At 37.8% G+C, this 20,558-nt stretch overlaps 1 protein-coding gene across 3 annotated transcripts; it reads left to right on the forward strand.

Moving 5' to 3' along the window:
• The first annotated feature begins 10,976 nt into the window (after positions 1–10,976).
• Positions 10,977–15,023, forward strand: LOC107759046 (protein yippee-like). 3 transcript variants are annotated; one of them, XM_075248421.1, is made up of 6 exons: positions 10,977–11,140; positions 11,298–11,442; positions 13,783–13,826; positions 14,130–14,238; positions 14,334–14,389; positions 14,479–15,023. In XM_075248421.1, exons 2-6 carry the CDS (start codon positions 11,347–11,349, stop codon positions 14,558–14,560), a joined length of 387 nt encoding a protein of 128 aa, XP_075104522.1. In that variant the 5' UTR covers positions 10,977–11,140; positions 11,298–11,346; the 3' UTR covers positions 14,561–15,023. The 3 variants fall into 3 exon arrangements, with proteins under 3 accessions (XP_075104522.1, XP_016432399.1, XP_016432400.1); XM_016576913.2 differs by having other exon boundaries at positions 11,325–11,442; XM_016576914.2 differs by having other exon boundaries at positions 11,331–11,442.
• Positions 15,024–20,558: the final 5,535 nt, after the last annotated feature.

The raw sequence follows: 20,558 nt of genomic DNA on the forward strand, positions 1-20,558 counted from the left end.
TTTACCGCCTAATTCTATCGATTCCTTCGCCATGCTTGCAAACTCCTTCATAAAGGCATATGTCGGTGCAATAAAGGTCGCAACTAGAAAATCGGATCTTTTCAAGGTGAAACAAAAAGACAACAAAATGTTGAGGGAATTCGTATCTCGGTTTCAGTTGGAACACATGGAACTACCACTGGTCACAGACGATTAGGCTGTTCAGGCCTTTACTCAAGGTTTGAATGAACGAAGTTCGGTGGCATCACGACAGCTAAAGCAGAATTTAATTAAATATCCAGTGGTAACCTGGGCCGATGTATATAATCGGTACCAGTCGAAGATCAGGGTCGAGGATGATCAATTGGGGACCCCTTCCGATTCCGCTTATCCAAATAGGCCCGTCGGCAGAACTCAAAGGGATATCGACAGAGAACCCCGGTCAAGCAGAGATCGGTATCTACCATACAATGCAGATCGTAGAAACAACGGCCCAGGATGCAATCCCATCCGAAATAATAGAAGGAACGATCGAAGACAAAGCTCTCGAGAACTCATGAGTAAAAGTGGCTTCGATAAACATGTCAATCCCATAGAAGCACCACGATTGTCAGAATACAATTTCAGCATCGACGCATCAGGTATTGTGTCAGCCATTGGGAGAATCAAAGATACTATATGGCACAGACCCCTACAAACCGATCCATCCCAAAGGAACCCCAATCAAACATGAAAATACCATGGTACACATGGTCATAAAACCTAAAACTACAGACAACTAAAGGAGGAGGTGGCCCGTCTATTCAACGAGGGTCACCTTCGAGAATTCTTGAGCGACCAAGCTAAAAACCATTTCAGAGACTGAGACGCAAACAGGAAAAATGAGCAGGAAGAACCACAATACATGATTCACATGACCGTTGGTGGGGTCGATATTCCATAAGGGCCCGTGTTCAAACGCATTAAAGTATCAATCACCAGAGAAAAACGAACTCGAGACTATGTGCCAGAAGTCGCTTTATTATTCAATGATGAGGAAGCAGAAGGGATATCATAACCCCACAATGAAACTTTGGTAATCTCTGTCCTTGTGAATAAAATTCAAGTTAAACGTGTTTTAATTTATCCATGAAGTTCGGCCAATATTATTCGATTGAGGGTCGTGAAGCAGATCGGCCTACAAGATCAGATCGTATCCGCAGCTCGGATTCTCAATGGCTTTAACATGGCAAGCGAAACAACTAAAGGTGAAATCATCCTACCAGTAAATGTAGCCGGAACTATTCAAGAAACAAAGTTCCATGTGATCGAAGGCGATATGAGATACAACGCACTACTCGGAAGACCTTGGATTCACAATATGAGGGCAGTCCCCTCAACCCTTCACCAAATGCTGAAGTTCCCAACACCAGATGGAGTAAAAACGGTGTATGGGAAATAACATGCTGCCAAAGAGCTGTTCGCGGTCGATGAAGTGATACCGGTATTAGCGCCTTCGTCGACAAAAGGATCGGAGTCCAAAGGAAAATAGGAAGCTAAATAGCAACCACAGCTACCAGCCTCGACTCAATCGGAGAAGCAGGGAACGGACGAGGACGATGACTATTGGATCCCTCGATTCTTCATAATCCCCGAGGATTCCGACCCCACCAAATCGATGATCGAGAAGCTGGAGCAAGTCGTACTGATCAAGCATCTACCTGATCGAAAGGTATACCTGGGTACGAGGTTAACCCCCGAGCTCAGGGAAAAACTCATTAAATTACTTATCAATAATATGGATTGTTTTGCTTGGTCCCATTTAGATATCACAGGGATCCCGCCAGAAATCGCTACGCATCGACTGAGCTTGGACCTGAAGTTTCGCCCGGTAAAACAAAAGAGAAGACCCCAGTCCGAGGTAAAACATGCATTCATCAAGGATGAGGTAACCAAACTTCTCAAAATAAGATCCATTCGGGAGGTAAAATATACCGAATGGTTAGAAAACATAGTCGTAGTCCCTAAAAAAGGAAATAAACTTAGAATGTGCGTAGACTATAAAGATTTAAACAAAGCATATCCTAAAGACTCTTTTCCTATGACGAATATCGATCACATGATCGATGCCACGCCCGGCCACGGGATCCTTAGTTTTTTCGATGCCTACTCCTGGTACAATCAAATACAAATGACCCCGGAGGATCAGGAAAAGACTTCGTTCATCACTAAGTACGACACCTATTATTATAATGTAATGCCGACAAGATCAAGGCGATCGAAGACATCACAGCCATGGATAATATTAAGGCCGTATAAAGATTGACAGGGCGCATAGCCGCCCTAGGCCGATTCATCTCGAGGTCTTCAGATAGAAGTCACAGGTTCTTCTCACTGCTCAAAAAGAACAATAATTTTGCATGGACTCCGGAATGCCAACAAGCATTGGAAGAACTAAAGCGGTACCTCTCGAGCCCGCCGCTGCTTCATACTCTGAAAGCGGACGAACAACTATACTTATACTTAGCAGTATCGAAAATCGCGGTAAGTGAGGTCCTAGTTCGAGAAGAGCAAGGTACGCAATTTCTTATTTACTATGTTATTCGAACTCTAGGTGAGGTCGAGACCCGGTATCCACACTTAAAAAAATTAGTGCTTGCCTTAATAAGCGCATCTAGGAAATTAATACCATATTTTCAGTGTCACTCGATCTGTGTGGTGACTACTTATCCCTTTCATAATATTTTACATAAACCCGAACTTTCGGGCCGATTGGCCAAATGGGCCGTCGAAATCAGTGGGTACGATATCGAGTATCGACCCCGAACAACCACAAGTCTCAAATCTTAGCGGACTTCGTGGCCGACTTTACATCAGCCCTCGTACCCGAGGTCTAAAAGGAACTATTATTAAAATCGGGTACATCATCGGGGGTGCGGACCCTCTTCATAGACGGCACTTCGAACGTGAAGGGGTCTAGGCTAGGCATCATTTTGAAGCCGCCCACGGGTAATACAATTAGACAAGCTATCAAAACTTCCAAGTTAACTAACAATGAGGCAGAGTATGAGGCCATGATTGCAGGTCTCGATCTAGTTAAAGGTTTGTGAGCAGAAGTCATCGAGGCCAAATATGACTCCCTGCTCGTAGTAAACCAAGTCAACAGAAATTTCGAGGTTCGAGAAGATCGAATGTAGAGGTACTTGGACAATTTAGAGGTGACTCTACATCGGTTTAAAGAATGGACCTTACAGCATGTGCCTCGAGAACAAAACAGCAAGGCCGATGCCCTTGCAAATTTGTGGTCATCAGTCGAAGATGGCGAGATTAGCTCGGGGACTGTCGTACAAATTTCAAGATCAGTAATCAAAGAAGGCCACGCCGAAATCAACTCCACAAGTCTGACTTAGGATTGGAGGAATAAATATATCGAGTACCTAAAGAACAGGAAGCTTCCATCGGATCCTAAAAAATCAAGGACTCTATGTACGAAGGCCGCACGATTCACATTGGCCGAAGATGGAACCCTATATAGAAGGATGTTCGATGGACCATTGGCAATATGTTTGGGACCAGTAGATACCGACTACGTCCTACGAGAAATCCATGAAGACACCTGTGGAAATCATTCCGGTGCCGAATCATTGGTTCACAAAGTCATCAAAGCAGGATACTATTGAACCGATATGGAGAAGGATACAAAAAAGTTTGTTCAAAAGTGCGACAAATGTCAAAGGTATGCGCCGATGATTCACCATCTCGGAGAGCAACTCCACTCAGTCTTATCCCCATGGCCATTCATGAAGTGGGGAATGGATATCATCGGCCCCAGGTAAAGCTAAATTTATTTTGTTTATGACTGACTATTTCTCTAAGTGGATTGAAGCACAGGCTTTCGAGAAAATTGGAGAGAAACAAGTCATAGATTTCATCTGGGACTACATTATATGCCGATTCGGGATGCCTGCCGACATCATATGAGACAATGGAAAGCAATTCGTCGGTGTTAAAGTGACAAAATTTCTCGAAGATCACAAAATAAAGAGGATCCTGTCGATGCCATATCATCCTAGTGGGAACAGACATGCCGAATTGACAAACAAAACCATCATTCAAAATCTAAAGAAAAGATTGAACGATGCTAAGGAAAAATGGAGAGAAATATTGCATGAAGTCCTTTGGGCGTATCGAACGACGTCAAAATCTAGTACGGGGGCAACACCGTTTTCTTTAGTATACGGCGCCGAAGCTCTGATTCCTGTTGAAGTCGGGAAATCCAGCGTCAGGTTTCGATGTGCAACGGAAGAGTCAAATCACGAAGCTATGAATACAAGCCTCGAATTGCTAGATGAAAAACGGGAAGCCGCCCTCGTTCGAATGGACGCACAGAAACAACGAATCGAAAGGTACTACAATCGAAGAGACAATCTTCAACACTTCAAAATCATGGACTTGGTTCTCAGGAAGGTCACCCTCAATACTCGAGACCCAAACGAAGGAAAACTTGCTCCAAATTGGGAGAGACCATACCAGGTCCTCGATATCATCGGAAAAGGATCCTACAAACTTGGCATGGTGAACGACGAACAATTGCCAAACAATTGGAATATATCACTCCTCAAACGATATTACTTCTAAGGTACGACCTTCTCCATTTTCGTTTATCTTTTATACTAACCATTTGCAGGTGTTTAATCGAAGACATCAAAGGATTCTTCAAACCCAGAGTCCTTAGGTCTGAAAGCACGCATTGCACTCGTTTTCTCTTAGATCGATTTTTGTCCCAAATAGGTTTTTTCGGCTAGGTTTTTAACGAGGCAACCATTGTTCGTGCTAAATTAGAGTAATTCAACAGTATCCGAGACTCCTTTACAATCAACCTCGAATACTGGGGGACATCACCCTTGGATAGTTACAAGGAAAATATTTCGTGTCAACAACGTCTCGATAGGTAAATTTTATAGAGGACCAAATGGTAAAATGAACCGTGTCCATATAGATTACTCGAGCCCTAAAGGCAAAACATGTACGCATGCATAATCTATTGAAAGAAGTACTTTTCCTTACCAGATACTCCATGCTTAAGAAAATTTATACTTTACAATTTCATACTTATGATCTATTGTGTAAACTAGCTTAAGGGCCGATCACAACTGAAGTTCAAAAAAATTATCCGATACTCGGGGACTCCCGTCCAAAAAATCAACATGATCGAATTACTAAACCTCGAAATCGTAAGACATTATAAAGGCAATCCTCGATTTTATAGGCCACGGCCACCCCACTCGGGGACTGATACTTCGAACAAGTTCGAAGTATAACAGGGGAACAAGCCCAAAAGGCGAATCCCAAGTTAAAGGCTACGGCTAAATCAACACGGTTCGGAGACGTCCGATTTCCGTTATTAAACAGGCCTTCGAATATTTTCACAAACCGGTTAAAAAGGTTACCCTCAGCTAAATTTTTTTGAACTCTCGAACAAATTCTTTATTTTATGCTAAGGCATTACGAAACAAAGGGTCTCGATAATATCGACCCTTGAAAATCCTAATGGGTACGGAACCGTTCGAACTCTCGAGCAAATCCTTTATTTCGTGCTAAGGGCACAACAAAGTTTATATGATTAAACAATAAACTTTTCAAGCCGAAAAGAGGGAGAAAGCCATTCTTTTTGCTATGGCTGTATCGGCCTAATTCAAGAGCCTAAAGGGCCAGTTTATTTTTGAGTTCGAAGAAATAATCCTCACTCAATTAAAACCTAAGGGTCACCCTACTCCGAGTTCAAGCAAGTACTCACTCGAGTATAAAAAGTATACTAGTTCGGCTTCGATCAAATTGCCTAAGCCTCGAACTTATGAACAAAATTTTCATAAGGCATAAACAAAACAAAACTTTCACAAGGCATAAATAAAATAAAGACAAGTCGGAAAGGAAAGAGGTCTTTATATATATGAGAATATTTACAAGGTCCGATCAGGATCCTATACAAAAGATCAAAAGTGAAAAATCCTAAGGTTCCTGATCTTCTCCGGGGGCAGATTCTTCTCCATCGAGGTCCTCCCCATTCTCAGAACCACTCTTGTTGCCATCATCATCATCATCATTGGAAGTGGACAACACTCCAACTTCGGCTTCATGCTCTCTAGCCTTTACTATCTCGTTGGTAAGATCGAAGCCTCGAGTGTGGATCTCCTCGAGGGCTTTCCTCCGAGATTGGTATTTGGCAAGTTTGGAAATCCAATATGCTTGAGTTTGAGCGGTTTCGACTGCCTATCTTGATTGGACTTGAGTGGCTTCAGTATCATCCCTGTAGATGGCCACGATCGCATCTGCCTCGGCCTTTGCCTTTTCAGCTTCAGATTTGGCCTTGGCAAGTTCAGAAGCCAACTGAGCCTCAAGATCATCTATTTTCCTTGCTTGATCCGATATCTTCTCCTTCATATCTTGAAACTGACTTTTGATCAATGATAATTGGGCTCGAGCAGTCTCTTTTTCTGCAGCAAGCGGTCCATACCTTCTTTCCACCCCAGGGACTCCGCCTTTATCATGTTGACCTCCTCGCGGAGCTGCTCGATCCTCTCGATCTTCTGCTACAGCTGTGAGATCAAAATGTTAGCCACCGTTCTTGAATCGAGCCCATGAGCTTTTAAGATTTTCATTACCTACTCGATCAAGTCGAACTGATCTTTGTGAGTTGTGGCCAACTCGGCTCGGAGGTCCTTGATCTGTTCTTCTTTTTGCTTACCCAGAAGGTTGAGGGCATTCCTCTCCTCGTTAAGCCTTTGAATGTCGGCCTCACACCGACTCAGCTCGGCTCGAGACCAAGAAAATTTTTCCCGATGAAACGCGGAGGCCTACGCAGAAAGAAGAAAATAAGTTAGACAAAAAGAGAAAAATGAACACAAGGGTAATACCAACAAGGGGAGTTAAGGCTTACCCGATTCAGAGCTTGCTGCACTTCGTTGAAAAGGATCGATGCCTCACCCGAGTCTTTCCTCGAGACCTCCAAGTCACTCAGGTAGGTAGCATCTTCGACCCTAGTGAAGTAATCATGGAAGGGGTCCTCTCTTCCATGGGCTCCTTCGATGGAGATGGTCTCCAGGGCTCGAGCCTCTTGAATCATCCCCTCAGAAAACGAGGGGAGTAGCAGGGAGCCTCCAATTTTTATTGCCCCAAGTGGATCACTTGGGGCGTTCTCCCCATCTCGAGGGGCCTCGATAGTCGTACCCACAGTTGGCTCAGTATGGTGGGAGGCATCTTCTATCATCGATGACTTGGGGACTTCGCCCAAGTCTTTTCCTTAGACCCCCTTATCTCGAGACGGAGTCGCTGCAACCTTCACCGATTTAGTGGCTTTTGAGGCCTCGGTGCTCATTCCCACTCGGGCCACCAGCCCGGAGTCGTCTCCTTCCTCTTATTCGTCTTCCTTCCTTAGACACCAAACAGACTCTTCGGTCAAGAAGATGATGTTCTTCCTCGGCTTTCGAGCCTTCTTCTTCTTAGGTTCTGAATCCTCGGAGGGTGAGGTCTTTTTCCTCTTTTTGTCCTTCGCCGGTTTTGGTGCCGGGATCGAAGTCTCCTTCTCACCAGATAAGGTCCTCATAATAGCATCTTTGCCAAGGCATGTATGAAATGAAATCAAGTAAGAAATACTTTAATAAAATCATCAAAGACGTGGTAAAATGGCTTACCATGAGTTTTGGCCTCTCATCAACCCTTTGATAAATCGCGCCATGAGCGCTCGGCATACGAAGAGGTCGAGGCCAGGTCCCGAACCCAGCTCTTGAGGTTAGAAATAGCACCGGGCATCCAAGCGACTGCTACATCACGGAAAAAGATATCGATGAGAAGAACCAAATGGGCAAAACAATAAATAAGAACTAACAATGGGATTGTACTTACGTTTCATATTCTATTTCTCGGGAAATGGCATCTTCTCGGCCAAGATTAGATCGAAAGTCCTCACTCTAACGAACCAGCCCATCCAGCCTCGGTCCTTGTCCTCATCTATGCTCGAGAACAATACTTTGGTAGCCCGACATTGGAGTTTTATTAATTCGCCTCGATAGAGGCGGGGACAGTATAACCTGATGAGGTGGTCGAGGGTGAAAGGCATCCCCTCGACTTTCTCACGAAGAATCGAAGCAGAACAATAATTCGCCAAAAGGAAGGATGGATTTGGCCTAGGGTTATTTGATACTGACGGCAAAAATCGACGACGACGGGGTCGAGGGGGCCCAGCATGAAAGGGTAAGTGTAAACACTTAGAAACCTTCCACATGGGTGGTGATGTCCTCTTCGGGGGTCGGGATCACCACCTATTTACCCTCCTAGTTACAATCTTTCTTTACCTGCTTAAGGTATCCCTCATTTATCAAGCATATATACCTCGATACTCGCTCGCATCGACCAGGAATCGATGAGGCTTTATCGGTCTTAAAATCGAAAGTGAGGACACACCCCCGGGAACACACTCCTCAGGGCGTGGCTCCGCCGGTGTTTTGTCGTCGGCCGGCCGCGATTAAGAAGCGTTCTCCTTTTGAGGAACAATTTTCGAGGTTTAGCCATTTTTATATGGATTTGAAGTTAAAAATAAACCGAGATGATAAGATTTGGTGTTTTGAGAAGAGGTTAGCAGTGAAAATCGTAGATTTGCAGATGAAGCATTTAGAAGATATAAGAAAGTTTGGAGATTAGAAATTTGAAAGTAAAAGTTCAAAATGGTAGAGAGGGGGGCTATTTATAAATTTCACAACGACGGTTCAAAACTGGCGGTGGCCGACCATCGACTGACACGCATTTAATGCCTTGGTAACTGTATAGAATGGACGTTTCAGTCACTTCTGTCGCTTACGTCACAAGTATGACATCATGATAGGTCGAAGTAGAAAATCGAAGGCTCAATTCGTTTCTTTTCATTACACTCCAAAAAATGAGGGGACTATCTGTATACGATTAAAATCGGGCCCACCCAATTTTACTATTTGATCGAGACCGGGAGTTTGCATCGAAAGATGACCTCGTAACGGAACATGCCATATTACGAGGATGAGGTACCGAGTTCAGAACCGAGGTACCTATCGAGATCGAAGCTAGTAGTGATCGAAGCTAAATGAGACAGACATCGAGTAAGATCGAAGATAGCATAATAACAGAAAGGCAAGATATATGTGGCTGGTCGACGATCATGGCATAAATCTCGGTGACTGATCGAGGATCATGGCATAAATCTCGGAACAGATCAAATTAGAAACAGTTAATTAGCTAAATCATGGGGTTTCCTTTTGTAATTAGAATTGTACCATAATTAAAAATTTTCTACTATATAAAGAGGGTTCTAATCATTTGTAACACACCGTGGACAGACACAAAAAGCAATATAATTCTCTTTCTCGTTCGCATCGTTGTTCATCAGCTTGTTATACTTTCATAGTTCTTGCATCAACCAGTTTTAGGGTGTCTAAATTTGAGGGTTGAGTTTCATTCTAACACCAATTTACTTTACATTATTGTTAATTTCTATTACTCGTCCTCGCATTTATCAATTGGTATAGGTGAAATCACGTGTCCTTAGAACCGTATTATAAGTTTAATTGTTATCCAATTTTAAGGGTAAACAGAGGTATACCAAATAATACCATAAATATGTAATTGGACATGTCATTAAGCATTTGAGATCATGGAGGAAGATCATGAGAGAAGTTATGGAGTTACAATCATAACTCTATACGTATTAGAGTAGTGAGAGTTATGGATATAATCGAGAAGAGTAGACCTGACTTTGACTTTGACTTGAAAGAGTAAGTTTTCGCCTGATCTGACTCCCCACCCAACCTCCCTGGCGTATATTTCCGAATCAACTGCATCGTAAGCTGCTATAGCTCTTGCCAACTACCCTGGAAATGAAAAAGAAACTCTATCCTCAACATCCACCATAATATTTTATAACATTGTCCTGATTATTCCAGAATTATAATATTAAAAATAAGTTGGTTTTGTACCAAATGACCCGAGATGACTTAAGGCCCGTTTGGCCATAAATTATTTTTTTTTTTAAATCAATGTTTGGCCATGATCGTTTCAAAATTCACTTGAAGTTGAATTTTAAAATTTTTCGAAAATTTGAAAAACTCCAAAAAGCGTTTTTTCAAAGTTTTTACTTCAAATCACTCAAAAAGTTCAAAAACACCTCCCAAATGTATTCATGTCCAAAACAATTCTAATTTTGAAATATCATTGTCACTTGAATTTTTTTACTTTTGTTTTTCGGAATTTCACAATTCTTATGTCCAAACGCGTGAAAATAATACCAGGTAGTCACTTTTAAGCATGTTATTTTAAATATATCCACAATTTACAATATATTTAAAGATTAGCCAATTTCGCTCAAACTTCATGACACGGCGTCCTAAAGTTTAAATTTCAAAGTTCAAACTTCAGAGCATCGTGTCCTAAAGTTTAAAAACTGTGTGCAGAACTTCGAATCTTATGTCCTAAATTTTAAATTAACAGCTCAAAAATTCAAGACACTAAGTCCTCAATTCAAAATTCAGGATACTTATAGCCTATTTGGCCAAGCTTCGAAAATCATCTTATTTTGAGAAGTGTTTTTCCTCAAAAGTATTTTTTTTTTCTAAAGTACTTTTGATGAGAAGTAGTTTGTGTTTGGATAATTAATTTGAAAAGCACTTCTGAGCAACAAGTACTGTTTGGCCAAGATTTTTAAAAGTGCTTCTAAGTGTATTTTTCTCAAAAGTATTTTTGGAGAAAAACTACTTTTTTCTGTTTCTGCTTCTCCTCAAAAGTACTTTTTTTCTTTCAAAAGTTTAGCCAAACACTTCAATTTTGAAAAAAAATTACTTTCTTTTGGGTTTGGAAAGGTTTGGCCAAACCGGTTATTAGTTTTAAGTTTGGATGAATTAATTAATCTTTAAATATATTGTAAATTATAAATATATTTTAAATAGCAGATTTAAAAGGATGGAAATAATATTTATCATGCAAATTATGAAGGGGAAAGTAGGAAATATGGCACCTTCGAATCCCGTTGTGGATTCTCATTTCTGAAATTTTCAATACAGATTTCTCGCTATCCCCCCTTTGGGCATATAAATACGTGAAAAAACACATTTCTCAATTGCTGTGAAGATTACTTCTCTTTCTCTTTCTAACTGCTGCTCAGGTGAGATCATCATCTAAATTCTGGGTTTCTCTGTTTCTTCTTCCTTTTTCGTTGTTTCTTTCATCTGTATGTTTGCGCATTGTATAAATACTGTATTATTATGATTATCGATGTTTCTGAATTTGTGATAAATCCGTGATTTTTGTGGGTTTGAAAGGGTATAATTTTGATCGGTTATTTGAAGGGGTAGATAGCAAGTAGAGGAAATGGGTAGGCTTTTTCTGATTAGTCTTGAAGGAAACAGCTACAAATGCAAGCACTGTCGAGCTCATCTTGCGTTGGCTGATCACATCATTTCTAAGGTCCCCCATTTCTATTTATCTATATATCGATCTGCTTACATTTAGACACACATGTATTACTGGTTGCATGTATCCTGTTGTTTTAATAATTAGAAACGGATCCAAAATTTGAACTTTATGGGTTTGAGATGCTACTGAATCGACTGACCATTTGAGTAATTGTGTTCGAATTTAATATTTGTAAATGTTTATATACATCGAATACATTCTAAAAAACCTGAAAACATAGCTATAGAAAGTAATATAGTAAATGGTAGCTACAACTAGCTAATAACCACTAAATAATAGTGGTTTGTGAAAAATTCTCTATATTAAACTTATTTTTCACTTGTATTTCTATTTGGCACGATGATGACATGAGCTGAGCTTAAATGGAGAAGTGAAGATTCATATAGCGGACCTAACTTGTTTGGGATTGCGCATAGTTGTTATTATTGTTTTTATGAATCAGCACGAGGACTTGTAATTTTATAAGTTTTATTGTAGTGACATTTTCTTAAGCTAGAAGAGAAACGGCGGTACCATATATATCCTGCTATCTTGACAGCTGATTAAACTCTGCACTTCGGAAACTGATTTGAGTAGAGCGGAATGGATACAAAGGATGCATATAACTAGCCATAACTAATACTCCCTCGGTTCCAATTTATGTGAACATGTTTGATTGAGCACGAAGTTTAAGAAAAAATGATGACTTTTAGAATTTGTGGTCCTAAACAAGTCAAAAAGGGGTCCAGAGTATTTGTGTGGTTATAAAAGCTTCTCATTAAGGGTAGAATTAAAAGTTTAAGCTATATTATTTTCAAATTTAGAAAGAGGTCATTTTTTTTGGAACGGACCAAAAAGGAAACAGTATCACATAAACTGGAATGTTCCTTACTGCCATCTGTAGCTATTTGATATTTATTAGCTGATTGCAAATAGAGAAATAATATTGTTATATTATCTAGTATATTTCTATACTCTGAATCTCAAAGGAAAAAAAGAAACGGAAAAACTTTCTATTTGTTGGGACATGCCGAGAGACTCAGAGGGTGGGCCATGCGGCGGATGATCATGCTCGAGATTCAAGGCCAGCGCTTTCCTATGGCCTCTTCAGAGCTTTTAGGTCTGGGGGAAGGGGGTTGGCAGGTGTGGGAAGCAGTGATAGTAGTTCCAGTCAGTCCTTAGTCTCTTTAGAGGTTCCACTCTGCAGCGCTGCTTGATTAGTCCTTTAAACTTCAATAATATGCTGAATGTTTCTCCCTCTACCTTGGTCGTGTGATGTGCCTCCCAGAGCTTTGTATTGTTAAATGCTAGACTGAGACTATTATCAATAGATGGTGGCAGGCTATAAATGAGTAGTAGTAGATGAGTAAAGTAGTAGATGACCACAAATTGTTAGCTTCGCGACTGTGTTTTTTTTTAATAACCTTGACTGGTTACATTGGCACACTAGTACTTCACATTGGCAGAAGTCCACTTTGGGTCTTGATGTGGAATTTTTGGCACTAGTTGCCATGTATTTCACATGATACTGCCGCAAAATCATTTACGTATCCTATTTCTATAGAAGAAAATTTTGGTCTGAATTGAATGCTGGGTGTTTTCTGTAGTATATCCGGTCATTCTAATACTCAATATCCCAATATATCACCAATAAAACTTTGTTATATTAGTCATGCAAGGCAAGATCTAACAACCAAATAGAGCAACTGACCATACTTCTTTTACTGACGACATACTTACATGATGAATGTAATGATTCTTATTTATAAGTTATATTTGTAATATTTTTTCATCTCTAACTTTATCCTTCAGTCTTAGTGGGTCGGTTCCATTTTACCATGACGAAGTTTGGATAATTTTTCATTTGTTGTTGTCAGTTTTATATAAGGGCACCAAACAAAACTGGCCCCTAGTCTAACTTTTCAACCATCATGTTCAATCAATTGCTATCTTATTCCTATCTCAATGACTATTGAACTCGCTAGGTTATTTGGAATTTAAATGAAATTTGTCACTTTCTAATGGCAACCCTTGAAGAGACCACCTTGAACCATCATTTTCAATCTATTGCTATCTTGTTCCTATCTCAGTGAGTATTGAACTCTCTAGGCTATTTCGCATATAAATGAAATTAGTCATTTTCCGATGGCTATTCCCTTGAAGAGAGCACCTTGGCCATTATAACAAGCTTTGCTGATGCTATTAATAGTTCTTGCCGGTATTATTCCTTGTTTCTGGATTATATTGTCTTCATGCTACTAACTAAAAATTGGATGGCTTACACACGATTACATCACGTGAGCTGTGATATTTATGCTTCACATATAAGATGACCTTTGAGTTTTTCTACAGTCATTCCACTGCAGTCATGGGAAGGCTTACCTCTTTGATAACGTGTAAGTGCTCTTGGCTTATGATACTCAAAATTACTTGCAATTTCATATGGACCCGCTGGTAACCTTTTTCAATTGACTGAAGCACTAGCAATGTAGTCTACTTGCAGTCACAGCGCTCTTTGCATTTTCTGGAGATGAAATAGTTTAGCCTGTTGAGTTATGTATCACATGAAAATCAGTTTCACATTTCTCAGATGCTACTTTGGGGATTGGCTTAGTAGACACTATCATCTCATCCAATGCTTCATGCTTTGAACTTCCAATGGTATGTATTATGTCTTGCTCCTCTTTTGCACATTGCAGTGTGAACGTCACCGTTGGAGAGAAAGAAGACCGGATGATGATGACAGGAATGCACACAGTTGTGGACATATTTTGTGTTGGATGTGGCTCAATTGTGGGGTGGAAATATGTGAGTTTCATGTTCATCAAAGATCTGACTTTTAACTCTTCATCTCATCTCTAGTTGCCCTGATATCCGTACTGACAACTCTTAAACAATTCCAGGAAGCCGCACATGACAAGAACCAAAAGTACAAGGAAGGGAAATTCATTCTTGAGAGGTATATATTTAGTGTAATTTTGCGCTTCAGTGTTTTTTCGCTTCAAGAGTCTCATTTCTTTATCTTTTTTTTTGGGTCTTGCTAAATAGGTTTAAGGTCGAGGGTCCAGATGGAACCCTCTATACAGTAAGCCAAGATTCTCAGCTTGGAAGTGATGCAGATGAACCTTGAGTGGCCATCCTACCATGCCATTAATAATCAAATCTCTCTTTGCAACTGTACATCCTCTAACTGCTTGCCCTTGTTGGTAAAAGCAATCTTGATCTTCAGTTAGTATTGATGCTAACTGCCAATATAGCCAAGTTTTGCAGGTTACTTTTAGAACGGTCATCCTTTTCGTTATAAACAATTTGAATTGGAATGTTTGCTCTTATATCGCTTGGCTGAACAGATTAGCCCTCTGATTGAATCGGAGAAGGCACGACTAGTTAGAAGATTGTGGCACCGCAACTTCGGTGAACTTCCATCACCAAGTGAGATGGTCGAAATTATTATTAACCGCTTCGCCAGCAAAGCTGCCTATTACTTCTAGTCTATCAGATACTATCTTGCTTTTCCCCTTGCTGACTTGTTTTGACACATGGAATATTATTCCTCGGTTGGTTGGTTTAAGTGACCAGAAAGTTTTTCAGTATTTTGACTGAAGCTTTTGTTTGAGCTTGATCACACTGCCAACAACATAAAGAGAAGTGATGGACAAAATATAAAGAGAAAGCAGTAAAGAATTCTTTTCATTGATGTGAATACAGTGGTGTATCGAAGCAGCCAATACATAATAAGAACTAATAGGCTAAGAGATATATTTTAAATAAGTGGTCTTTAAATGCAACCTGATATCCTGTTAAAGAGTTCTTATTCCATTATTGCCATTCTGCCAATAAATGGAATGTCATAAAATAGCCAAAACTGTATAGAAAAGGAAGTCGGGAATTTAATAGAGTAAGATAACATTATAGATGCGTTTGTTACCATGAAAAATAGAGTCAATTACTCAAATGGTCACTGAACTATCCCTAATTATATAGTAAAGTCATTTTTCTTTCGTTTATAACAGAAAAGTCACTTAACTATGCTTAGGTCACTCAACCAAAATTTTCAAACTTTTGATGGCTAAATATCTATTTTACTCTCTAAATTTTTAATTTTATATATTTTTTAAATATTATGATTTTTTTCTTTTTAATCTATATTATGAACTTATCTATAGAACAAATAAATTTTATTATAAAGTAAAAAAAGTTTAAAATAATTTTTATGCATATATAATATTGAAATAATAAATAATTGAGCATAACTTTTAAGCATATATAATATTGAAATAACAAATAATTGATAATTGAGCATAAATTTTAAATATAAAATATATATTATAAACTATATCTCTATTTTAAATTTTTTATATTAAACGTATGGAATATAAGTTTTAAAAGTTTTTATTCTATTTTATTTCAATTTTATAATTTTTTTTGAGTTTTTGTCATTATTATCAAAATCATTTATACGAAGAAATTATTCTAATTAAATTTTTTATTGTGCTCGATTATTTTATAATTTTAACATTATATATGCTTGAAAAATATTTTTCACGTTTTACTTTATGAATAAATTTATTTGCTTTATAAGTAAGTCCATGATATAAATTAAAAATAAAAAATAATATTCAAAATATAAAAAGAAAGAAGATAAAAGTTGACAATTTAAAGGGCAAAATAGGAATTTGACCATTAAAAGTTTGAGAAATTTGGTTGAGTGACCTTATGAGTCAGTGACTTTCCTGTTAAAAATGAAAGAAAAATGCTTTATCAGATAACTATGGATAGTTGAGTGACCATTTGAGTAATGAACTCTGAAAAATATATGATTCATAACAATTGCAAGAACAATTACACGATGTGAACATATACGTATAATAGACTAGTCTATCATTGACAAGAGTGAGTTGCTCTAGTGGTGAGCACTCTCCACTTCCAATTAAGAGGTTGGGAGTTCGAGTCACCCTAAGAACAAGGTGGAGAATTCTTGGAGGGAGGGAACCAAGGGTAGGGGTAAAGTCTTTGCTTTAAAAATTAAACTCTCCCCTCAACATTGAGCAATTGTCATTCTCCCCCTCATTTTCTAATTAATTTTTTAAATGCCTATTTTAACCTCTATATTATCAATTTTTATCTTTCTTTTAAATTTTTCTTAATAACATTATATTTTTCTCATTTTTCTAATATCTATGTTATAAACTTGCCTATATAATAACTAAATTGCATTTTTAAAATTAAAAAGGTAATCAAGCATGCGATTTAATGATGTTGAATAATAAAAATGATGAGCGGAATAAAACAAATTACTCATATCAATAATTTTATTAATAGTACTTAAATTTCCCAAGCGCAACATGAAGACTTTGATTAAAAGCAATTACCTAACCTAGCTTAGTAAAATTTGACAATGGAAGTACTGACCGAAAGAGTATTTACTTTTATATCTACCTATTCTAAATGACATTCAAGAGAAAAACAGTATGTTTAAGCATGCACCGAGTTAATTTGATTCATTTGATAAAAAATTTATTAGTCCTTTGAAATTATTGCAATCGTCTAACCAATAATCATATATGCCATTTAGAATTTTTATTTCCTAAATGAAAAATTATTTATATACCTTCTTGAATATATTAACCGAGTATGTAGAATTTAGTTTTATTGTTTAAGTGAGCATATCTCTCTTTTTGGATTTAAATTATAATCTCGGCGACATTTGAAAAATCTCGTAAAAGTAACGGGTTTTGTTTAGCATTTCAATTTGGTGTATGCACCACTTTACTCTTGTATAGACAGTTAGACATTTAGAAGAACTATTCAATCATATAATCAATTGGAACACTCAAAAGAGTTTTCGTTTTTCCCCTTTAAAATTGTTGACTTCCATAACCACAAATATGTACACATGGATGCCACGACCCAAAATCTCACCACAAACATCGTGATGACACTTAGTTTCTAAGACTAGGTAAGCCGATTACAATTACAATTTAAGCCCTTTTTTTGAAACATATAACTTAATACACGTGTCGAAACCAACAGCGGAAATAATTCTATCAACCTCCCAAGATTGGTAATACTGAGTCACAAACTCTAACTGGATATATGAAATGATCTCAAGGATCGAATATACAATATTGTTCGAATAATAATTAACAGTACAATAAAATTGAAAGACTTTAAGGGACTGCGACGACCAAGCAGCTCTACCTTGAATCCTTACGATCACACTCTAACTTTATTTGAGTCTAATATCTCTAATACCTGGCTCTGCACAAAAATGTGTAGAAGTATAATATGAGTACACCACAGTCGGTACCCAGTAAGTATCAAAACTAACATCAGTGGAGTAGTGACGAGGTACAGTCAAGACAGTCACTAGTCTAATAACCTGTGCATTATAGTATACACTATAATAGGAAAACAAATAACAATGATGGAAACAATAATCAACCAGTGATATATACAGTAGGGCAACAAGAACACCATAAATATTGCTCAACAAATAATGAATACAAGTACAAATAATATATGCTTTTCAAATAATATTCTTTAGGATATAATACTTTTCACTAAATATATTTCGAATATACTCCCTTCAAATAAATATCTTTCAAATATAATTCCTTCAAATAAATATTTTTCAAATATAATTCTTTCAAATAAATCTCTCTCGGATAAAAGTCACCATGTGAATCAAAATCATAAAATACGGGTCTCAGCCCACTTTCATATTTTCACCGCACCTCGTGCCAATTTCTCTATCACAACCGCACGGACAACTCACGTGCCAATATCATTATCATTTACTCACGGCACCTCGTGCCCACATTTCATATCACAATACACGGACATTCATAAGGCAAAAGACATAATAATATAATGACATTTCAATTAAAATGAAGCATCCTATAATTATTGATTTGGATGTAAAATTTATTAAATTAAAACATAATAGCAATTTCTTTTATTCAAAATAATTCAAACCACGAAACCAGTAAAAATCAGAAACATAAATCCTCTGAGTTATGTACGAAGATCCAAATCCAACACAATACAACAAGGAATACAAAACACATAATAAAATCAAATTATACATCATGGAAGAGCACAAGAATTTATATATCACGAAAAAAGAAAATAACTAAAGGCAAGTGCAGCCATAGAGAAATATCATTAAAAGGGCACTCCCGAGGTACCGCCTCGTAGTCCCAAATCATAAATATGAACAACAACAATGCCCCCAGTCCATCACAAGTCATCGCAAATCAATCCCCGACATAGCCCACCTTGTCTCGCCACATGCACAATAATACCCGTAAATGCCCGTCTTATCTCTCCGCATACGAATAATAATATTTTTACCTTGTCTCACGGCACACACACACACACACACACACACACACACACACACACACACACACACACACACACACACACACATATATATATATATATATATATATATATATATATATATATATATATATATATATATATATATATATATATATATATATATATATATATATAGAGAGAGAGAGAGAGAGAGAGAGAGAATAGTAACAATAGCACGACATAAACCTCGTGCAAACACCCCGAACAAACCTCCCAACAATATCACGACATCTCATAAATTGCACCACAAGTGCTCAAATATTACAACTTGCCACAGAAATTAATAATACATTATTTTCCACAATAAGGGGCTCATGGTTCGGCCATAATGTGAACAAACAAATCTTAACAAAATATCCGGGAGTGAACCACTCAACAGAATAATATTTCAAAATTTAACACTTTGCCTCCTTTTAAAATTATTAAATAAATTATTTGCAAATGAATAATCCATTATGAAATTATCTCCAGAAAATATCAACTCAACAAAAATACGGGATTCATATAACAATCAAGGTGAAAATCACATCAAATCATCATATAAAAATAAATTCAACAACAAGGATTGAGGCATGACAAATAGAGAATTTAATAAATGTCAATAATTTCCAATTTAATCCATAAGGACGTCTAACAATTCTAACCGATATAATTTGCGCATATAAACCAAGTACGTACTCGTCACCTCGCGTACATGATTTTCAATTACACAATTTTCACATAAGACTCAATGCCTAAGGGGTAATTCCTCCACTCAAGGTTAGGCAAGATACTTACATTTTTGAAGTTATGCCGATATTCCAAAATAGTCTTCTTGCTTGAATTGACCTCCGGACAGCTCAAATCTATCCAAATTAATTGTATAACTTCATTAAAATACATCGGAAATTATTCCAGATAATAAAACGTCGACTTAAAATTTCACATTAAAAAGTCAACCAAAAGTCAAAGCGGGCTCGCCTCTCAGAACCCAGCAGAATTTTTTACGGAATCTGAACACCCATTCCGATACGAGTTCAACCATACGAATTTTATCGAATTCCAATAACAAATCGTCCTCCAAATCTTGAATTTTTATTTTTGAAAAGTTTTACAAAAATCCCAATTTCCTCCATTAAAGCTCGAATTAAAGAATGAATATAATCATAGATTCATGAAATATAATCACTTTCGAATATACAATCACAATGAATATAACTAAGTCGAAGTCGTAAAAAAATTCTCAAAATCGTCCAAAAATCGAGCTCCAAAATCACAATCGAAAATGAAGAAATGAGAGATTTTCAATCTTTAAGTTTCTGTCCAGGCTCGCATTTGCGGGCAAAAACTTCGCATTTGCGAATGAACAGTAAATCCAATGAACAGTGTTTGAAATTGCGATGAACAGTGTTCGCAATTGCGGATGAACAGTGTCACACCAGAAACCAGCAAAACCCAAACCTTTCGGAAATGATCCGAAACCACCCCGAAACTTATCTGAAACTTTCCAAACACAAACCATATATGGATTTCAATCATAAAATACGCTACGGACCTGCTCGAGTACTCAAAACATTGAAAAGAGGCCGTCTTGACCCGATATTGACCATGGTCAAACTCCCAAATTTCTTAACTTTACTACTCTCTCAACCAATGATCCAAAAATTCACCCAAATCCCTCGGGACTTCGTCAAATCATACCAACAAGTCTCAAAACATGATACGAACTTAGTCGAAACCTCAAATCACATCAAACAATG

The sequence above is a fragment of the Nicotiana tabacum genome, chromosome 24, assembly GCF_000715075.1.
Source record: "Nicotiana tabacum cultivar K326 chromosome 24, ASM71507v2, whole genome shotgun sequence".
NCBI lineage: Eukaryota > Viridiplantae > Streptophyta > Magnoliopsida > Solanales > Solanaceae > Nicotiana > Nicotiana tabacum.

Bases quoted from the DNA above. Each gene is read 5' to 3' on its own strand.
- LOC107759046 (XM_075248421.1), top strand. From the start codon at position 11,347: ATGGGTAGGCTTTTTCTGATTAGTCTTGAAGGAAACAGCTACAAATGC. The intron at 13,827-14,129 runs GTAAGTGCTCTT...TGCACATTGCAG, and splicing joins GCTTACCTCTTTGATAACGT to TGTGAACGTCACCGTTGGAG. The intron at 14,390-14,478 runs GTATATATTTAG...CTTGCTAAATAG, and splicing joins GGGAAATTCATTCTTGAGAG to GTTTAAGGTCGAGGGTCCAG.